At 45.7% G+C, this 22,497-nt stretch overlaps 1 protein-coding gene across 1 annotated transcript in view; it reads left to right on the plus strand.

Annotated features, from left to right (window-relative positions):
- Positions 1-305: 305 nt before the first annotated feature.
- Positions 306-22,497, plus strand: part of CREBBP (CREB binding protein) — a 119,283-nt gene continuing 97,091 nt past the window's right edge. The window contains exon 1 of the mRNA XM_070362471.1: positions 306-525. Within this exon, the coding sequence (XP_070218572.1) occupies positions 441-525 (85 nt within the window). The 5' untranslated portion in view covers positions 306-440. The remainder of the gene's footprint in view (positions 526-22,497) is intronic.

The raw sequence follows: 22,497 nt of genomic DNA on the forward strand, positions 1-22,497 counted from the left end.
TAAGTGGGGCGCGGGGGGGGGGGGAGCGAGGCGGCGGCGCGGCGGCGGCACCATGTTCCCGGGGACTGCCTGAGCCGCCCGGCCGGGCGCTGTCGCTGCCAGCCGGGCCCGGGGGGGCCGCCGGGCCGCCGGGGCGCCCCCGCCGCGGAGTGTCGCGCTCGGGAGGCGGGCAGGGGATGAGGGGGCCGCGGCCGGCGGCGGCGGCGGCGGCGGAGGCTGGGGGCGGGCGGTGAGCGCTGCGGGGCGCTGTTGCTGTGGCTGAGATTTGGCCGCCGCCTCCCCCACCCGGCCCTGCGCCCTCCCTCTCCCTCGGCGCTCGCTCGCGGCTCGCGCTCGCTCCTCTCCCCTCGCAGCCGGCCGGGGCCGGCGCCGACCCCAGCCCCGGAGCCCTTGCCGACCCGGCCGCCCGCGCTCGGGGCTGTTTTCGCGAGCAGGTGAAAATGGCCGAGAACTTGCTGGACGGACCGCCCAACCCCAAACGAGCCAAACTCAGCTCGCCCGGCTTCTCGGCGAATGACAGCACAGGTGAGAAGGGGGCCGGGGCCCCGGGGGTTGCTTGTCAGCCCCATCCGGAGGTGAGCGCCCCCGGGAGACCCCAACTCGGCGGCGGGCTGTGCGGGGCCCGCGGAGCTAAGGCCCGCGCAGCCCCTTCCCCTGGACCCCGGCCGCCGAGAGGGAAGTTTGTCGGAATACTGTCATGGGGCCCGAGTGGGGTGGCACATGCCCGGTGCGCTTGGATCGCCCGGAGTTGGGGAGCCCTCCTCGCCGGGAGACCGAGTGGTACTTCCAGGGAGAAAAAGTAAAGTGGAGCGTGTGTATTCTGCGTGGTGATTCCGTCTGCCTCCCACTGCCGCCGTGTGTCCGTCCACACAAGCGTGGCTGGCTGGAGGGATGACAGCGGAGGCGACGCTGGCTAGTGAGAAGGAAATAGTGCAGCCGAAAGGAATCCCGAAGAGTTTTCTGAATCGGTAACATATTCACAAGGCTGCGACCAGAGGACTTTCCTAACAGCAGCCAGCCCGTGAGTTACGACTTATAAGTTTCTTGGAATGTGCTTCCTGAGAAAATGCTTAGTGCTATTTTGAAAACTCTTGTCGCTGGTCACCTAAGCCATTCCATTTTTCACAACCCAGAACTTCTTAGCAAGATGTCATAAAAGTTGCTGTGGAGTGTTAATTTCACGTGTATAACTTCGGAAGAAAGTTAAATAGCAGATTCATCTGGGCCGCAGTCTCCAGGGGAGCTTGTGTTGTTCTTACAATGTACATATATATATATGTATATATGTGTATATATATATATGTATATAAATAAATTATGTTCAGGAATGTCGGAGTTACCATTAAAAAAATTTTTTTTATCAGAGTATTAAATAAATCTTTTAAACAGCTTGTCTGGAGACTTTCTTCGGTACTCATATCAGTTGCCTAAGAGAAGTATTTTAGTTTTCTATTGGTTTAATGGTTCTGGGTTTTTCTGGGCTGGTTCACGGTAGCGTTATGTACTAGTTATGTTTCCTCTTTCAGAGCTCTCCTTTGCAGTAAAACGCAAACTTGTGCTCTGCTGCCCATGATTTGATTCCCAGCGTTGCTTGCATTTCTCCACTACGGTCTTGCAGTAGCAGCATCTGAAAATCAGTTTATAATGAATGGGTCCAAATTGAATTATATTGCTGCAGCAGTGCCTTCAGATTTGCAGTAGACACAGCTGTTCAGCTTGTGCAAATATTTCTTTGACCACTAGCGTTTTTCTACTAGTGGTCTAAATATCTCTTTCTCCTGTTGAGACAAAACTTGAATTTTGTGGCTGCAGTTTTAATACAATTCCTAGACTATTATTTAATGTGGAAGTGAGAGAAACAATAAAAAAATCAGTCATGAGATTCTTGTCTGGTTGAAATAAATTTGTTAAGCAGCGGAGAGGAATGAGTAAGTCTGGTGGGTGATATGTAAGTCACTAATAATACTCTATTTAAAAGCTGATAAAGAATTGAGTTTGATGTTAATTTTGTAAAATCGGCTTATCTGAAGTGAGAGATGTGGGAACAGGCAAGAGTTAAATGCTCTGATTTCACACCATGAAAATACTATGATTTTACTGCAGAATAGATCTCCTTTGCTTCATTAATCTTGACATGTTTGAGTGAAAAATCTTTGAACATATGAAATGTAGATCATACCAGACAAGTTCGGCCTTGAAGCTTGTCCTCTGAAACTGGTAACTTTTGAATGGCTTTGCAGCTTCGCTATTGTTAAATGAGGTTATTTTAGATTTTGTTTTATAAAGAGGGACAAATTAGTAACATGACACTTTAACAGAAAGGCTTGTTGCACTATATACTTTCAGCTGTTTCCAGGATGGTGCACAATGGATTGGCCTTTGGGGCAGTTCTGTTCCTGGATGGTTAGATACTTAATGTGCTGCTAATCACAACAGAGTTTTATCAAAAAGGATTTTCTACTCATGACCATTTTCCCCCCCTTCTTTCCAGTTTTGACCCTTGTAAGGCACGGGGGCTCTTTTGTGAATGTGGAACAAAAAAATCAGTTTTTAATGGCTCTGTTTAAATAATCCAAAGAATAAACTCACCATTATATTTATGTTGGGTCCTTGGTTGCATATTCATCAACGTCACATTGTTGTGAAATGGTCCGTTAGTGTGGGGGCCATGGAAGGCCCACATGTTCAATCACCATTGAACATGTTAAACAAGGTGTAACTTTGTCTCCCATAATTGCTAGTCTAAAATAGAGATTTTAAGGACATATATTAAAGCAAATAAAGGACTAAAGGAATTACATTACACGCACAGAGTGGAAGCATTTGAATAGATGGAAAAGCAGGGAGAGACCTGGCAATATCATTCTGAGAGACTCAGCCTCGTTTTAATGAGGGGATGTGTGTTTGTGGTTTCTGGGATAAAGTTCGGCCAGGCAGAGCAAGGTGTGTTCACTGCTCATGAGATAAAATTTGAGGGAGGGGCGCTCCGAATGGGAATAGCTGAAGGGTTAGGCGGAGCAGGAGGTGGCCTTGGTGGCCTGAGAAGCAGGAGGGACTCGGACGGTCATGATCCAGTGCGTGTCTCTGGGGACTGGCCTTCGGAGCCATCCTGTCTGTCAGCTGAGTCTGGTGGGCAGGCCGTGAGCCCCCGAGCATAGTACACCTGAGGAGCTGACCAGCTAGGATGCTGCCTGCAGGGCGCTTGCAGTCCAGCCGGGGGAGCGTGGATGTGCGCAGGGCCCAATAAGGTAAGGTGGGATCTCTGACCAATGCCATTGCCACCAGTGACAGGTGGGGGAGGTCAGTGCAGGCTGGGGAGATCAGGGGACGATTCTAAGGAGAACATGCGGAGGTGATGCAGAAATAGGAAAGGTGCCCCAAAAGGTAGCAAGAGGAGGAAGGGAAAGCAGTGCTTTCCACCCACACCTAGCCTTTCTTCTGAAGCGGCACAGGATTTGATGGCATCTGATGTTGCGGAAGTAGCCTTGTCTTGTTTTACATTGAGGACGTAGATGCTTTCTCACAATTGTCATCTTCATTGACTTGGCACCCTTTATGAGCAGTGGGACCAGTATATAGTTTGTTGTGTGTTCTGGAAATTTTTGTGTTTAATATTTCCACATTAAAATAGCGTATTACTGTTTTGCAGCAGCAGGGATTCATGATTTAACAGTATGGAAGAAATACCTAGGCAAGCAGTAGAGGTTTTTTTTTTGGTCAGCTTTATTGAGGCCAAATATACATTCAACAAATCTACTATAAAAGTTTGTAGGACTGCCTTCTGAAAGTTGAATATAGGTATATTTTATCTCGTGCTGTATACGTGTTGCTAGTGTGTATTAGTTGCTCAATCATGTATGACTCTTTGTGACCCCATGGACTATAGCCTGCCAGGCTCCTCTGTCCATGGAATTCTCTAGGCAAGAATACTGGAGTGGGTTGCATTTCCTACTCCAGTAAATGTCCCTAAGCAGTTGTGGTTACATTGTATACTGTGAATCCCTTTAAATGCAATAGAAAACTGTATTTAAAGATACTTGGTGTAAATACCATTACCAACCAAAATGCCTTTTACAGCAAAATGATGACCTTTTAGGTTTACATCTCAAGAGTTCTTTTCTCCCCATCACTTCAGTTTGATCCTCAACAGCATCTTGTCAGGTGGGAAGGGAAAATACTGTTTTTGCCAATTCCAGGTGGGAAATCAGACTTGAGAGAGATGATCTATTGAAAGTAATGCAAAGGGTGAAAGCCAGAACCTAACCTAGATCCTTAAAGTCTGTACATTCATCTTGTGAATCTGCATCCAGAAACACAGAATTTACTTGAATCGTGAACTCAGGAGACTACGTCCTTAGCAAGTTTCAGTAGCATAACTCCAGCAAGTGGGGTCAGTTTGTCAGTGGCTTTACGGGGATGTTGGCGGCGGGTGGTTGGGCGTGGGCAAGCAAGAGAATGCTCCCCTCCAGGGGCAGGGGCGCCCCCTCCCCTTTGTTCTGGCACTGCAGGATGTCATCCAGGGTGTACACGGTCTCACCTGTTTATTGCAGCAGATAATTGAGGACCAGTCTCGGGTTATTTCGTGTCTTTACTACGTGCCAGCTAAATAGGAGCTGTGAGTTTTTGCAGAGACTTCTAGGGCTAGGGCTTTTCTTGACTTTGCTTAGCTTTTACTTGGTAGAAAAGTAGGGATTCTTGGATAACTGAGAGGCATGAGGACAGTGGCCACATTTGAAGTTGCTTGGGGTGGGGGTAAGTATGAATCCCACCAGGGGAGTTGTCACAGTAGAGCATAAGATTGGGAATCATCCCTGCTTAACGCTTGAATTTGATTGTGTGATTCTCCAGCATGGTTGAGAATGACTTGTAAAGGGACTTAGGCTTAATCCTATAGTCGGAAGTTAATGCTTGTATTGTTAGCCTGTGTTTTTACAACTTCTGACTTGTGCCATTGTAGTTGTGTGACAAAGTATGTGATTACTTGGGGCTATGGAAGTGCTGACTTTGTGTTTTCACTAATGTGTTTGAAGACAAATAGTTAAAAATGATTTTGCCAAAGCATGCCTTCCTTCCCTTGTTAATATGAAATGTTCCTTACTGTGAGCTGTTCAATACGAGGAAGGCTTGCTTTCAGCCAGGTTAGTTGTTGGTGTATTCTTAGTCAGGACAGCACCTCTTCATCTCATTCAAACCAGCTCTTCGGTATATTCCAGGGACACGTAAGAAAGTGTTGCTCAAGAGCAGATTTGTGCTCAGGAGAAATTGGGCATGGCTGAGGCTCTTGCCTGCAGACTCTCCCCAGCCTTCCTGTGCTCTGGGCTCTGAGTCTTGCAGGGGCTGCAGCATCATTCCCAAGTGCATGGGTCACACACCTTTTCTGTAGAGGGTCAGAGGACAGAATTTCGGCTCCGCAGGCCATGTGGTCTCTGCCACAGCTGCTCACTCAGTGCTGCCACTTCAACGTGAAAGTGGCTCTGGGTGGTATGTCCACGTATATGCCAGGAAACTAGTAAAACTCTGGTTTCAGAAACTGGCAGCTGGGGGTTTGGCCTTGAGGCTGCAGTTTGTGACTCCAAGGTGATATGGGACTGGTGCTCTGAGGATTTTCAGTTGCCTCAGGTGTGGAGTAGAACGAGCATTCCCTTCCCCAGGGGCTGGGTGAGATGGTGTGTGAGAGGTGCCCGGCGCCAGCGCTGTCCGGACAAGGGGAAGAGGTGCACTTTGTAGCCACGTTTGCTGGTGGTTCTGGAAGCAGTAGCAGCCGCATGCACGCGTCCACACAGGACACCAGTGGGCAGGTCTGTTGTAGTGGAGCACATTCAGCATATAGCCAGGAATTCTTCCATCAGCACTATTAATTTTTTTGCCTCCGTTTTCAACTGTTTTTTTTAATAGGAACACGATGGCCATGAAATTTTAAAATTGCAAAAACTTAAGCAGTGTGGTATGTTCTGAAAATTCTTACTAATTTTGAAGCATATGTCACGGACTGTTTAGGCAGCCAGCGTGTGAATCTGTTGACTTAGTGTGTGTATCACACTTCCATCTGAGGTGCCCCTTATGCCATAAGTGTACAGAGGATCCGGGTGACGCCTTCTAGTAGCTTAGAACTGTGTTGACGAAGAGAAGACTAAGAAACAGAACTTGAGAAAAGAATGTAAAATGCAGTTAGGTGCCCAGATGCACAACTCAGAAAGGGCAATTGAAGGAAGCTTCCTTTACTCACCTGCTTTTCACTGAGTGCCCCTTGTGCAGAAGCCCAGGGCTGGGTGTTCGGGAGGGGGTGGCACCAGAGGCAGGCACTTGGTGGTCTTTTCTTTGAAGCCCGCACCCTGGGAAGTCTGCTGGTTTTCTATACTTTCTGTGTGTTGGGAAAAGCGCTCTGGCTACTCAGAGAATTTCCTCTCTCGGTGTGATCTTGGCCCATGGCCTGCACCTAAGTCCTTTCAGGTTGTCCCAGCTGCTCTCTCAGATGCCCTCAGGCTCCTGGCCATGTCCTCTTGATTTTCAGCACGTGTGCCCAGTGTCCCCTGAGCCCTTCCCCTAGTGGCACGTCTCTCATCAGAAGACTGTCCCACACTTGGGGGGGCTCTCAGGATCTGGAGTGGTGTACACAGCTCCTGCACAAACTGGGAAGCGGGGGGTGAGGGGTGCCACACTTTCCCCGTCCAGTCTAGGTTTAGCTTTCAGGAATTGTCATGTCACAGCAAGGCATCGATGCAGGGTGTCCGCACTTGCACCAGTGCCTGTTGGGGACACTGGCGACTTTCCGTGGGGCTGTGATTGCCAACAGGGGTGCTGGGGAAGAGCCATGTGCAAGGGTTGCCCAGCTCGAGCTTTGACTGGAAGAGTTGGGAATCGGGGTGGGGAGGGGCGGCGGTTCTTTAGGAAAGGCATGGAAGTAAGCAAAAGTGGCTTTTTTTCCTTGTTCTTAGACAATACACAGAACGACTGCTGCTGATTTAGAAAAATCTGCCTTTAGGGTGTTTTCTTGTTCTAAATTTGGGAATTAAGGCTATTTTTGAGCTCTATGTCTAAAAGTCAAATTCCTGTCTTTTAAAACCTTACCCTTAGAAAGACTTGGATATCATCCCATGTGTCATTTTCCCCCGTGTTTCATTTCCATTAATCAAAAGAATGTTTAGTTGAACTCTCGCTAAGAATAGTAAAATCTAATGCTGAAGAAATTTTCACTTGGTTAAATCCGACTTTCCTATTTCTAGATGTCCCGTCTGCTGCTGTTTGACAGTCTCTTAGTTTGCCAGTCTCTCTAATACACCTGTGCCTCAGTCTATGTAGGAGGTGTTTCTTAATAGTTGGAGCTGTTTAAAGGGGTTGTACAATTCTGTTGTGAAGTAAAATCTTTATATAGTTCAACAGCTTCCTTTTGCACTGCCCCCAAATATTTTGAATTTTTTAAAAATCAAAACTGTATCACCTGGACATGTTTTAATTTTGTAGTTAGAATACCCAGTGAAATCACAAGAAAAATAAGCTACTATTTTTTATAACAGCCTGTAGAGTGAGGCTTGGGCCATATTTGAATAACGTGGATTTTGGTGGATTTATCAACAAACTTCATGATAACATTCAGGAACTATAGAAATACATCAGATAATTGGGGTTTGCTTTGACAATTATGGACTATATGAGTTTGACCCCTATTTCTTTGCGTTGATTGCTAAGGAAGGCTTTCTTATCTCTCCTTGGTATTCTTTGGAACTCTGTATTTGGATGAGTATATCTTTCCTTTTCTCCTTTGCCTTTAGCTTCTTTTCTTGTCTCAGCTATTTGTAAGACCTCTTCAGACAACCATTTTTGCCTTTTTGCATTTCTTTTTCTTGGGGATGGTCTTGATTACTGCTTCCTATATAATGTCACGAACCTCTGTCCATAATTCTTCATGCACTTTATCAGATCTAATTCCTTGAATCTATTTGATACTTCTACTGTATAATTGTAAGGGACTTGATTTAGGTCATACCTGAATGGTCTACTGGTTTCCCCTGCTTTCTTCAACTTAAGTCTGAGTTTTGCAATAAGGAGTTCATGATCTGAACCAGAGGAAAACAGTAGAATGGAAAAGACTAAGGATCTCTTCAAGAAAATTAGAGATACTAAGAGAACATTTCATGCAAAGATGGGTGCAATAAAGGACAGAAATGGTATGGACCTAACAGAAGCAGAAGATATTAAGAAAAGGTGGCAAGAATGCACAGAAGAACTATACAAAAAAGATTTTAATGACCCAGGTAACCATGATGGTGTGATCACTCACCTAGAGCCAGATATCCTGGAGTCCGAAGTCAAGTGGGTCTTAACTTGAAGTGTCACTATGAACAAAGCTAGTGGAGGTGATGAAATTCCAGCTGAACTATTTCAGTCCTAAAAGATGATGCTGTTAAAGTGCTGCACTCAATATGCCAGCAAATTGGAAAACTCAGCAGTGGCCACAGGACTGGAAAAGGTCAGTTTTCATTTCAATCCCAAGAAAGGCAATGCCAAAGAATGTTCAAGCTACCACACAATTGCACTTGTCTCACGCTAGCAAAGTAATGCTCAAAATTCTCCAAGCTAGGCTTCAACAGTACGTGAACCGAGAACTTCCAGATATTCAAGCTGGATTTAGAAAAGGCAGAGGAACCAGAGATCAAATTGCCAACATCTGCTGGATCATCGAAAAAGCAAGAGAGTTCCAGAAAAACATCTACTTCTGCTTTGACTATGCCAAAGCTGTTGACTTTGTGGATCACAAGAAACTGGAAAATTCTTAAAGAGATGGGAATACCAGACTACCTTACCTGCCTCCCAAGAAACCTGCATGCAGATCAAGAACCAACAGAACCAGACATGGAACAATAGACTGGTTCCAAATTGGAAAAGGAGTACATCAAGGCTGTATATTGTCATCCTGCTTATCTAACTTATATGCAGAGTACACCGTGTGAAATGCCTGGCTGGATGAAGCACAAGCTGGAATCAAGATTGCTGGGAGAAACATCAATAACCTCAGATATGCAGATGACACCACCCTTATGGCAGAAAGCAAAGAGGAACTGAAGAACTTCTCGATGAAAGCGAAAGAAGAGAGTGAAAAGGCTGGCTTAAAATTCACCATTCCAAAAACTAAGATCATGGCATCCAGTCCCATCACTTCATGGCAAACAGATGGGGAAAGGATGGAAAAAGTCAGAGACTTTATTTTCTTGGGCTCCAAAATCACTGCAAATGGTGACTGCAGCCATGAAATTAAAAGATGCTTGCTCCTTGGAAGAAAAGCTATGACCATTCTAGACATAATATTAAAAAGCAGAGACTTACTTTGCTGACAAAGATCCATATTGTCAAAGCTCTGGTTTTTCCAGTAGTCATGTGTGGATGTGAGATTTGGACCATAAAGAAAGCTGAGCACCGAAGAATTGATGCTTTTGAACTGTGGTGTTGGAGAAGACTCTTGAGTGTCCCCTGCAAGGTGATCAAGCCAATCAATCCTAAAGGAAATCAGTCCTGAATATTAATTGGAAGGACTGATGCTGAAGCTCCAATTCTTTGGCCACCTGATGCAAAGAACTGACTCATTGGAAAAGACCCTGATGCTGGGAAAGATTGAAGGTAGGAAGGGAATGGGACAACAGAGAATGAGATGGTTGGATGGCAGCACCGACTTGATGGACATGACTTTGAACAAGCTCTGGGAGTTGGTGATGGACAGGGAAGCCTGGTTTGCTGCAATCCATGGGGTCGCAAAGAGTTGGACACAACTGAGCGACTGAACTGAACTGAACTGACTTTGACCCAGTTCCTTTGGATTAAAATATTTTGAGTATTTGTCACTTGATTAAAAGTAGAACCTTCTAACCATGACTCAGAGTTGAAGGAAATGTCAGAGCTTTTTATACTGGGAGGCAGGCAGTGTGGTAGTGAAGAAGGAGCTCGGCTTCCACTCAGTGGACACTGGAGCTTGGTATCCAGCTCTTCAGCTCTGTGACTTGGACCAATGACTGTACATTAGAACTTGGTTGGGGAGGATGGATCTCATGTCTAAAAGGGAGTCTTTCCCCCTAAAATTTTGCATTTTTTCTCGGTTTGATTAGCTTTGCATATTGGGCTCCTGAGTGCTTCCCAGATCGTGCAGTGGTAGAGAATCCACTTGCCAGTGCAGGAGATGCAACAGACGTGGGTTTGATCCCTGGGCCAGGAAATCCTCTGGAATAGGAAATGGCAACCCACTCCAGAATTCTTGCCTGGAAAAATCCCACAAGAGCTTGGCCAGCTACAGTCCAGTCCTTGGGGAGTCAGACATGAGTGAGTGCACAGAGAGAGAGAGAGAGACACACACACACACACACACACACACACACACACACACACACACGGTTCCTGTGGTTTCTGTCATTTAGCCAGGTGCAGTGGCTCTTACTGTTGTATCATTGTGTGGGAAAGTACTAGATTCGTTTTCCTCCTGGGCTGGTGAGGACGGGCTGATGTAGGTGAGGGGTCTGACCCAGAACCAGATCCGTGGACATCCTCGCCGAGCACACAGAAGATGCCGCCGCTGCTCGTTCCCATGGAGCACCAGGGCCAGCGCGGCCTCCGCCCCTGCCGGCAGAGGAGTGAGTGAGAGCTGAGATTGAAGTCCCAGGACATGGGTGCGAGCGTGACACACTTCACTCAGTCTGTGTTTGTAGTTTAAAATTGTTCTTTATTGGAAAATTGAAGTCTGAATGGAACTGTTTTTCTAGTATTATTTCAGAACAGGGACTTGACTTAAGTTAGGACTTGCGGGGAAAGAAAGTGAGCACAGAGAAACTATACAAATGGTCTTTCTTTTTTAGAGAACAGAGTTAGGGGAGAAAACGTCCTTTGAGTCACTGTCCAGTTTAGTCAGGCTGATTGGTTGAAATATCAGTGAAATTTAATTTCCTCTTTGATTCAGCAACCACTGATCTTGAAAGGGGTAGATTCAGCTGCTTGCTGTTTTGTAGAGTTTTCTATTCCTGCAGATTCCGTAATAGGAAGTGACCTCAGTGGAGTTTACTATTTTTTCCATTCTAGATTTTTGTTGTTGTTGTTGTTTAATGGGCAAGTTGTGTCTGACTCTTTGGACCCCGTGGACTGCAGCCCACCAGGCTCCTCTGTCCATGGGATTTCCCAGGCAAGAATACTGGAGAGGATTACTATTTCCTCCTCCAGGGGATCTTCCCCCCTCAGGGATCGAACCCGAGTGCCCTGCATTGGTACATGGGTTTTTACAAACTCTGAGCCACCTACGTATTTTAGGTATGGCAGTTTATGGGTTTTGCTAGTAAAGATTGCCCCATGGTGGACAAAGAATTTTTCTCCCTAATTTGTGTTCATCTTTACATTGGATCTTTTTTACATTTTATTTAGTTGTAATTTTTATTGAAGATAACAAAAGAGGCATAAAGCTCTGATAGATTGTCTGTGTCGTTTTGGTTGTGCCTCTACTGATGCTGCGGAGAAGGCGATGGCACCCACTCCAGTACTCTTGCCTGAAAAATCCCGTGGACGGAGGAGCCTGGAAGGCTGCAGTCCATGGGGTCGCTGAGGGTCGGACATGACTGATCGACTTCACTTTCACTTTTCACTTTCATGCATTGGAGAAGGAAATGGCAACCCACTCCAGTACTTTTGCCTGGGGAATCCCGGGACGGGGGAGCCTGGTGGGCTGCTGTCTATGGGGTTGCACAGAGTCGGACACGACTGAAGCGACTTAGCAGCAGCAGCAGCTACTGCTGTTGGGATTGTTTTTTGTTTGAAGAGCAGAATCCACCCAGAGTTGAACTTCTCTTTTAAAAATCTCTAAGAAAATCGTATTGAAAGATTAACTCCTTGTCTTAGCTCACAGTGATGACTTTTTCAGTCTGAAAGTTGAAGGAAAAACTGGTTCCTTCTCAACAGTAAGAATGGTTTTGGACATTTCCCTTGTTGGAAACTCTGTAGAGTTCTCATGGTGGTCAGTCCTGTTGAACTTCCACTGACGGTGGCCACCTTCTAGACCCGCACCCCCAGGACTGGGTCCACTAGACTCTTGTGGCCAGTGAGTGCTTAGACTGTTAGTAGTGTGACTCAGGAACGGCATTTTTATTTTTCTTTAATTGTAACTAATATAGATGTTAATAACCACGTGTGCCTATCCGCTGCTGCGCAGACAGCGCAGCCCAAAGTCACGTTCGTTGTTGTTTAGTCGCTGAGTTGTGTCCAGCTCTTTTGCGACCCCATGGACTGTAGCCCATGGGCTCCTCTGTCCATGGAATTTTCCAGGCAAGAATACTGGAGGAGTTGCCATCTTCTCCAGGGGATCTTCCCGACCTAGGGATCAACCCCACATCTCCTGCATTCGCAGGCAAATTTACTTACCTCATTTGCCTAGAGTGTTCTTTAAGATATAGGCCTGAAGCCCAAGTCCTCTAAAAGGACCAACTTTTAAAGATGGAAAACATTTTTAAAAATACACTTTGGTTTAGATTCCAGATTTTTCACTCATGTAGAAAGTATTCTAGTGTGAGTCAGCCCTGGAAATCTAGGGGACTCGGTGGGCCCAGGGTCTGCCTTCGCAGAAGGCAGCTCTGTCAGCGGCAACTGAGCGCCTTGGAAAGGAGGCCTCGATTGGGGCATAGGACAGAGGCTGTTCGGAAGGGCCCTGGTAGGGCTTCTGGAGGAGCTAACGGAGACCTGAGAATGAGTAAGACACGAGAGGTACTATTCCAGGCACAGGGAACGGCATAAATAGCGAGTGTGGTGGTCTGGAGGTATACACTTCTGAGCAAGTAAAGTTTTTGCAAGAGCCGGTTTTGTTTTTCTTTTACATTCAATAAATTGCCACTTAGAGGCAGTGTGGTCTTGCCTCTTGAGAGGGGGAGACTGCTAGTGTCGTTCGACCCTGGTGGGCCTGGGCTCCAGTCTCAACTGTGCCCCTCTTTATTCTTTTATTCAACAAGTATCAAAATGCTTATATAATTCACATTATCTATGTGTGCTTACTATGTGTGGACACTGCTTGGCTGTGGTTATATCATTGTGGCCCCGTCTTCTTGGACCTCAGAGGGTGGTGGTGCGGTCAGGCAGCCCAGCAGCCCTCCCTTGCCTGTCTTAATCACAGACTGAAAGCAGTGTCGTGATGGGAAAGAGCCCGGAGCTGCTGGCTGGCTGGTCAGGGAAACTCCTTAGAGGAAGGGCACTGGAGCAGGACAGACCATTGGGGGGGTCAGGCTGGGCACGTGAAGGCAAGGTCACCGCGTGGGAAGCCTGCAGTGTTGGCCCAGGGAATCCAGACTGTCCATTTGGGGCTTAAAAAGCAATTCAGAGTTTTAGAAACCCATCACATTCAGGGTGATTGGAGGAAGTGACTGTGACTTGTTCTCCAGGAGGCTCAATCATCTTTTTCCAGGTGTATTTTCATCCAAGTTCATATGTGCAGTGAGAGCCAACAGTTGCCTGCTCACTCCCCAAACTGTATTTGTAGGAGCAGGAAAAGACCCTAAGAACAACAACCTAAGAATCAGAACTACAGTTGACCCTTGAACAATGCGGGGCGTCGGAGTGCCAACCCTCCGTGCAGTCAAAAACCCATATAAAACTTGCCCTCTGTATACCAGTTCCTTCACTGTGTCTCCCTAACGCAGTTTCTCTGTATCCACGGTTCTGCATCCTCAGATTCAACCAGCCACTGTGTAGTAATGTAGTCTTTATTATTATTTTTTTTTATGTAGTCGTTACTGTTGGAAAAAAAACTGTGTGTTAAGTGGGCCTGTGCCGTTCAAGCCCTTGTTCAAGGGTCAACTGTAGTGTTCTTATTTAAGGTATTAGAAAATTTTTGTACACACAGGAGGTTTTTGTTAAAAAAGTTTTTTTTCTTTTAAATTCTTTTGACTGGGTGACATTTTCATAGTGTTCCAAACAGTACAAAAGGCTGTTTAGTGAAAAGCCTTCCTGTCCTTTTTCCAAAATCACCAGTTCCCCTCCCCACAGGCAGCTAGTGTTCCTCGTGTGTCATGCAGGAGACGCACTGTGTATGTGAGCACAGGCTTCTTCTGCTTACTCCTCCTTCCCCAAGTGGCACGTGGGTGTGTTGATCCAGTCTAGGTGCATTTCAGACTGATGAATAGCTCAGAGCTGCTAGAAGTGTTAATAATTGAAGAGCGGGCATCATTCTAAAAATCCCTTTTTTTAAAATGTTAAAATGTTTTGGCGCTGTACTTAACACAGAATGATTTTTGTATTTGTGCTACACTTTATAAATACGAAGAATCGAAGTTTTAAAAATTAATCTCGTCTCAAAGGGTATTCGAGGTTTGTTGCTGTTCTCATGTTGCACATCACGTGACCCTGGTTGACACCAGAGTTCTGTTTTATGGTTTTTTCCCCAGTTTCTGGAAAAAATTCTTTAAACCTGTGGTATTTATTAACCACCTTACTGGTTGACATACAAATACCTGTAGCTTAACACAACCTACTTCTGCACCAAGTAGATAAAGTAAAAATCAGTCTCTGGCTTGGTAGGACTTCTGAGAATATTCATATTCACCCCAGACGTTTCTGTTAATTTAGTCAGTCAGTCTAGATGTTGCAGAACCTTAACGGTGACGCAGCTGTCCTTCAGAAGAGGAGTAGCTGAGCTTTCCGCCATCGCACATCTGGTGAGGGAAATTGATAGGTGTTTAAGATGGAAGATAAATTTCAGAATTGTTAAGTAGGATGGAGAGCAGAAATGATAATTAGACCCTTTTTAGGGGTAGAAAGATATACTAACGCACGCATAGAATATTTTCAGAAGGAAATCCCTGGAAATTGTTTTTCTTAGGCATGGGAGTCCTCCACTTTCACTGTGTATTCTTCCAAATGTGTTTTTTTTTTTTAACTTTAAAGCATAAATATATTGTTTTTAAAATGAAAAACTAGTTTAAAAGTAAGTCAAACCCACAGCAAAACATCTTTAGTATTTGTGGTTAGAAGAATCTGTGAAATGGGGAGAACTGGAATTCCCTCTTGTAACTGGTTAATCCCTCTTGTAAAACCTTTAGATCTGTAGCAGGAATGATTTGAACAGAATGTAAACTAACTTAGAGGTGTTGTCCAAGGATGGGAAAATATGATTGTGTTTTAGTGTGGTGTCCAGTCATCACTTCCTTTGTCACAAGCGCTGACTGTAGCAGAGTCCTTTTGTTAGAGAATCTTCATTGATGTGCTTGAAGCTGCAGGACCTGACAGCCAGCTGATGTTTCTTCAAGTATACTGAAATAATGTCACCTTTCCCAACGTGAGCAGCGTGTATTTTACTACTGCGTTGGGTACAAAACATTATATGTAGATTATCACATTTCTTTAGAGAAAAGATAGTATTTTTGAAAAGTCCTTCTTTACAGTACGTTTTATTTTCCTGCCTTTCAAACTCATTTGAATGCTAAAAATATTTTAAAGTAATATTGAACCCATTTCTGATTTCATCCTCAAACTGTATAAACACTTCCAAGTGTAACCAGGAGCATCTGGAAGCCTTCCAGGTGTTATCACCTGGGCTGAAGCTAATCGCCTGGGTCTGGACACCGCAGGGGCTGCCTAAAAACATCAGTTTCTTTAATTAAACCGGTAGTTCACTCACATTGTTAAAAAACTGACACAAGTCTGTCAAGTGAGAGCCTCCCCCGGTCCCCTCGGTGCTTTCCTCAGGGGTGATTTCTTGGAGCAGAGAGCATGTTTGCAGCTCCCTTGCCCCCGTCCTGCCTTTGTCTTCTTACTGGAAGCTGCACCCCGTCCACATGGTTGCCTGCCTGTACACAGCAGCACGTGGAGAGCTTCCCCACTCTCCCTTTCTGCAGTTGCTTGGTTCCCACTGTGTGGGATTGGTTCAGTCTGTTCCCCACTGGTGGATGGTCAGCTTTCTAGTCTCATCAGTGCCATAATGAATAGCTCTCCTCAGCTACATGTATCTGTGTAGAACAGATTCCTCAAAGTGAAATTAATGATGGAAAGGAACATGCATTTGTAATTTTGATCAAATCATCAAATTGTCCTCCAAGAGTTTGTATGTTGGTGGAGCCCTAAAGCTTTAAAAGCAGCACGCTTAAACCCAGCATAGACATCACTGGGTATTTTGTGTATGTTATTAATACAGTTGATAAATACTCAAGTTATTCTTCAGCTTATGATTCTGTATCATTTTGTACCTCTCAGTCGTTTGTGATTTATCTGTAATTTTATGGCATACCCTTTTTTTCCCCCTTAAGACAATTTTTTAACACATTTTCATGTTCAGAGCAAAACTGAGGGGAAGGTTGTACAGCGATTACCCACATATGCTCCCGCCCCCTACCCACGATAATCTTCCCATTATCTGCATCCCCCACCAGAGTGTACACTTGGTATGATTGATGAACCTCGTTGATACATGATAATTATCCCGAGTCCATAGTTTACTTCAGGGTTCACTCTTGGCTTGGTACATTCTGTGTGTTTGGATGAAGGTGCAGTGGCATGTATCCATCATTAGAGTGTCATGCAGCGTTTTTTCACTGCCCTAAAAATCCCCTGGGCTTCCTTGGTGCTTTAGTGGTAAAGAATCTGCCCATAGTGCAGGAGATGCAGGTTCGATCCCTGGGTCAGGAAGATCCCCAGGAAGAGGGAATGGTAGTGACATCCCATGCAAGAGGAGCTCCCATGAACAGAGGAGCCTGGCAGGCTCCAGCCCATGGGGTCACTTAGCGACTGAACAACAGATCCCCTGTGTTCCTTCTAATTTATCCCCCTCACCAACAAAAGCAAACTCCTGGCAATCATTGATTATTGTTACTGCCTCCATAGTTTTGCCTTTTCCAGAATGTCATATAGTTGAAATCATGTAGTATGTCATCTTTCAGATTGTATTCTTTCATTTAGTAACATGCTTTTCAGGTTCCTCCATGTCTTTTCATGGCCTGATAACTCATTTTTTTTTTAGAACTGAATAATATTCCATTGTCTGGATGTTGGTGTACTTTTTAGACTAAATGCATTCATTTCTCTCCTAGCCCACACACACTTCCATATGTTGTACACTGACACCTCTAAGTTCAGAACAAGGCTGTTCTTCTTTCTCCTGACATGGGACTGCTGCCTACCAGCTGCAGCTCCCAGCATTTGGGCCAGGGGACCCATCTCTGGCTGGCTGCTTGCTTGTACATACGCCGTGGCCAGTAGTCTGAGGTGGCCTAGCCCCTGAGGTGAGGGGTTGCTCCCGCAGAGGCCGAATCCTCGCTCCGCCCCCACATCCTCCTCTGGGACTTTTAACTGGGTTGCCAGCACTGCCCTTCTCTGCCTGGATGCTGGAGAACAGTGAGCCCCTTTCTACAGGCCAAGCTGTCTGGTCCCCATTCCGGGGCTGCTGGTGGTTGATGGTTGGTCTCATGGTGGCTGTACCTTCTGACAGTACCTTCTTTCCCACCTTTGTCCCAGGAAGGCTTTTCTCCCCTCAGGGCTGAAGGAGGCAGCACACAGACCTCATTTAGGAAACTGTAAATTGTCCTAAACTGTCTGGGAAATGGCACTCCCCTTTCCCTGGGGCTTCTGAGGGAATCAAATGAGGTCAGAGGCTGGCTGCAAGTCCAGGACTCTCCTGATTTAGGGTCTAGTGTGACAGAGAGCTTCCACTCAGTATTATCTTATAATCCTTTCATACAAGTCTCTGGTGAACCGTCCCTGCCTGGAACGAAGGCCTGAGAGCAGGGACTTGCTCCCACTGAGGAAGGCCTGGGAGGAGGGGGATCACCTGGGGCTCTTGGGCAGATAGTGATCTTGAGGAAGGGCATTTTGTTGTTGTTGTTGTTCAATATAAAATCACTGTTCAGAATAAAGTAAAACCTTATTTTTACTAATTTATGTATTGCATTAAATATTGAAGCCTGAATCATAGATGATTTTAGAAAGAATTTGCTTTTAATTATTTCCTAATAGTTATTGTAACCAAAAAAAAAAAAAAAAGGTTACATTAGATGTCTTTTAAGAATGTGACTAAATGCCTGAAGTTTATTTATAGTGGCATAAATGCCAATAAAATAGTGCTTTTTTTCTTTTCCTTTTCCTTTAGATTTTTTAAAAAATTTTATTTCTCCATTGTTGAAAAGTTGTTCCTTTATTTATTTGCATAATCTTTAAGAATTTTCAAAGCAATATGAGCATTAAATCTAGTAGAATTGTCAGATTATTAGGGCTTTTTACCATACAGAAGAGACGATTGCTGGCACGAACTCTGTACCAGGCATAGGGTGCCAGGTCCTTGGTGTGCATGTATCGTTCAGTCTTCATAGCAACTGTGGAAGATGGGGCAGTGACAGTAATAATAATGACTAATATTTACTGAGCACTCACTGCATGCCAGGCTAAGTGCTGTGTACACAGTGCATGACTTAATTCCTTCTTCAGTGATCCTAGAGGCAGGTACAATTTTCCTTTCCAGGTTAGAGCTAAGGAAGCACACATAGGGAGCAGGCAGGAGTAAGAGACAGAGATGGACCCGAATGAGGCTCTGGCTGGGTACCTTCCTCACTACCCAGCCTGAGCTGCCTCTGTTGTTGGTTGTCTGATCAGCAGTATATTAACAAATGCACTGACGAGGCCTTGAAAGGGGTCCAGGTCATCTAAGACTGAAAACCCTGTGAAAATGTCTAACATTCTGTGGATTCCTCAGCTTTAGACGTGAGCTTTTTCAGGATGCATTGCCCTTTTTGGTTCAAGGTGGTTTTTCTTTCTTTCTTTTAATCCAGTTTTGACTCAGGAATTAAAATTCTTTTTGTAAAAATTTCCAAGGTTGATGAATAAAGGTGCTCAGCTTTTGAAAGATTTAAGAGATGCATTTAATAATGCCGAAGAGAATCTAGAGAATTCTGAAAAGATTTTAAAGAAAGCAGGCCTTTTTCATGGGGCCGAAGGGCTGCAGAGAGAAATAGGGGTAAGTGGGGAAGAGAGATCCTTGGGAGGGAGTTTGATGCTCAGAAGTAGAGCAGCACATGCACAAAGCAGCGTCTAAACTCTTGGATAGTTTACTTCCAATACCACCATCTCTTCTCTATTATGCTTTTTAATGTTTGCATCACCGGTAGGATAGAGGGTCATTGATGCCAAGATGTAGCCAGAGGGGGAAATAGACTTGGCTGGTTTTCTGGAAGATAGGCAGCAGGAAGAAGGTGTGAAGAGGAGGATGAGCAAAATAATGTAACATTTCAAGAAAATTCATTGTTGAATTTTGTTCTCTTTGTTTCTGTTCTAGGAAAATAGTAATAAATGTTAAAATTACCTCTTGCCCTCTTGGGCTAGACAAAGTAACTTGTTAACATTGATACTGTGTATCACCTGTAGCTCAGGCCTGTTCTCTCTTTCAGCTTGCAGTTGCCTGTCCCGGCTCCTCTGCTAAGCATGGGGTGGGAGGCACTGGGCACTGACCTAATCCCTGTGTTCGTGGCCTTTACAGCCTCATGAGCTGTAACAAGAAGTGATAGGAGATTTTAAGATCACCCATTATGTCTGTAGACTGTGGAAGAGTTCATACTTCTGGCCAGTGCAGAGTGTAATAAACTGGTTTGTACATGTTTTGAGAGAAAAATCAGTTCTGCTGATGTGGAGGATCTGGGGTTCTGAATGTAATTCAAAGAAAATAAGATATTATGACAGAAAGAGGAGAATTCAGAAAACCTGAGGGAAGAAGTGTCTTTTAGATGGTTTGTTTAATTAGCTGATGCATTTGAAACAACTCCTTTCAAACAAAACTTATCAGATGTTACTGGCTGGAAAGATTGAGTCAGTCACCTGCCAGGTATTTGATTTTGTAAAATGAAAAGCCTTTTCCAGCGTGTCTGATAGTAGTTCATTCCTTAAGGTGAAATGCTGCCTTCTGGTCGAGATGCATCGGAATGGGTCTTGCAGCATGGGGGGTGGTCAGTGTTTGGTGTGACCGTCCCCAGACTGAGGTCTCTGTGGTCCAGAGGGGAGAGGACCCTTGTGGCCCCGCGTGGTGAAGCCCTTCTGCTCCCGCGGCGTCGGGTCTGCTCAGCTTTCTCCTTCCTGAGCTGCTGCCACGGGCGCCGCAGCCTCACCGGGCGTGGTGGAGCCTGAGCGCCCGCAGCTGCTTTTCCCGGGTCAGCTTAGCTGAGAGGCACAGGGGAGCCTGGACCTGGTGGAGACGGGGAGGAAAGAGGTTCAGCCCCGCACCCCTCCTTCTCCCAGTGCTTTCCAGCCACAAATGAAGAGTCATTTGTGGAGGTTGACTCCCCAAAGTGTGTATGTTCTATCTTGAGTTCCTTGGTGCAGCTGGAAAGTCCCGAGGGGGCGAGAATTCCTGTTCCCAGCTGTGGCTGCGGACACAGCGTCTGCCGTTGGCTGTGTGACGGGTCTCATCTTCTGCTGAGGGTGACCCTGGAAAGCAGGTTCACCCCGAATCTCTTGCAGCCTCAGCTTTGCCCTCTCCTGGGCCCATCCCGTGCTGACGTGGTGGGGAGACAGGAACCTCCTGGGATTGGAAGTGGTGGCGCTCAATCTTGAATTTTCGGAACTTCCGATGATTCAGACTGGTGTTTGCCCAACCTGTATGTGGGGACACTGGGTGTGTGGAAAGCACAGCTGTGTTGTGTTGCAACAGCCTCCTGCTTCACTCTCCTGTGTCATGTTTTGTTCTGAACTAGAGAACAGGGAAGAGTAATGGTGAGGAAAGTGCGATGGTGTGAGTGTGGATCTGCCTTGCGCAAGCACTGCACACCCCCTTCTGTCTGTTACAGAGACTGTATATCATGTATGTGGCTGTTAGCGTATTCATACATGTTTGGACTGGGTAGGTGAGGACGCAGCAGAGTCAGTCAACCCTTCCTGCACCCAGACAGCTGTGAGATGATGTGCTTGTGCTGAAACAGGATGAGAAAGAGTGGACACAATGTGGCAGACCAGTAAAAACCAAAACCAGAAACGAGGCATAGACATAACACCTGCCACAGCCGTAGAAGGTGCGGGCTCCCTGGGACTAGAGCAAGACAGAACCAGAAAAGAATACGCATCAGTTTGATAGTGGCAGCACGTGGTGAACTTTTTAAGGTAAGAAAGTTTTTGTGCAGGATGGCGTTAAGATAACTGGTGTCAGTGGCAAAGCGCCCCTTTGCTGCTCTCAGCGCGTAGCCCTGGGATACCATTGTCCCTGTTTCACAGTTGAGGGAATTAAGACGCAGAGATTAAGCTGTTTGCCCAGGGACACGGGGCTGATTGACTCAGCCAGGATTTGCACTCCTGTGCTCTGCCTGCGAGTGTTCTTTCTGCGTTCCCATTTCTGACTCCCACTTGCTACGCTGGACTAGGGACCCTGTTGTTGACTTTGCTGTGGTTATCTGTTCTTCTGAATTTACCTGCTGTTGTCCTGGCCTGCCCGCCCTCTCCTAGAAAAGTGCTTTGGGACTCCTGGAAGGGTCAGTCGGGAGCATCCGCAGGCTATTCCAAACTTTGAATGTACAGTATCTGTAGCTCACTTCCTTCTTCTGGTCTCTAGAGCTTGACACTGCATCCCCTCCTAGCAGGTAAGAAGGAAACCTGGTGTCTGCAATAAGTGGCTTCCATTGTCTTTGTTTAAATGAGTTTCATTTTCTTGTTCATAGATTAAGAAGCATTGAATTAAACATATGCACACACTCAATTTTTCTAAAATAGTGGTCAGTAGAAGGCGATGGCACCCCACTCCAGTACTGTTGCCTGGAAAATCCCATGGATGGAGGAGCCTGGTGGGCTGCAGTCCATGGGGTCGCTAGGAGTCGGACGCAACTGAGCGACTTCACTTTCACTTTTCACTTTCATGCATTGGAGAAGGAAATGGCAACCCACTCCAGTGTTCTTGCCTGGAGAATCCCAGGGACGGGGGAGCCTGGCGGGCTGCTGTCTCTGGGGTCGCACAGAGTCGGACGCGACTGAAGCGACTTAGCAGCAGCAGCAGATGTGTGTACATGTGGAAGGCAACAAATACAAATGTTAGTTATATTAGAGGGTTGTTCTCATTTATTTTGACTATATCTCACGTCGTCTTTGTGTCTGGAGACCTTAGTGAATCTCCAGGTTAAGGACGACACAATAGCATGAAAGCCGTGGCATGGAACCCCCGAAGCCCCAAAACGTGGAAGCACAGGAGTGTGGAGGTCGCCTGCGGGAAGCCCTGGCCAGTGGTTCTCTTTGCTGTCTTCTGTATCCAAGAGTCCTGTTGTCGCTTTGTAATTAAGTGTTCTTGAGCCTGAGGAAGCAACCCCACCTTGGGGCACTCTACAGAACAACTGACCTACCCTCTTCAAAAATCTCAGAGTTATGAAAGACAAAGTCTGGAGGTCATTTCTAGAATAAAGGAGAAGACAGAGACATGACAACCTAAATGTGTTGGGATCTTGAAATGGGTTTTTTTTTTAAATTGTTTTGCAGTGTGTTTTTTTCTTCTTTATCTGAAATAGATTTTGCAACAGGAAAAAGAAATGTGATAAAGGACATTTT

This window comes from Bos mutus, chromosome 25 (assembly GCF_027580195.1).
Source record: "Bos mutus isolate GX-2022 chromosome 25, NWIPB_WYAK_1.1, whole genome shotgun sequence".
Classification (NCBI taxonomy): Eukaryota; Metazoa; Chordata; class Mammalia; order Artiodactyla; family Bovidae; genus Bos; species Bos mutus.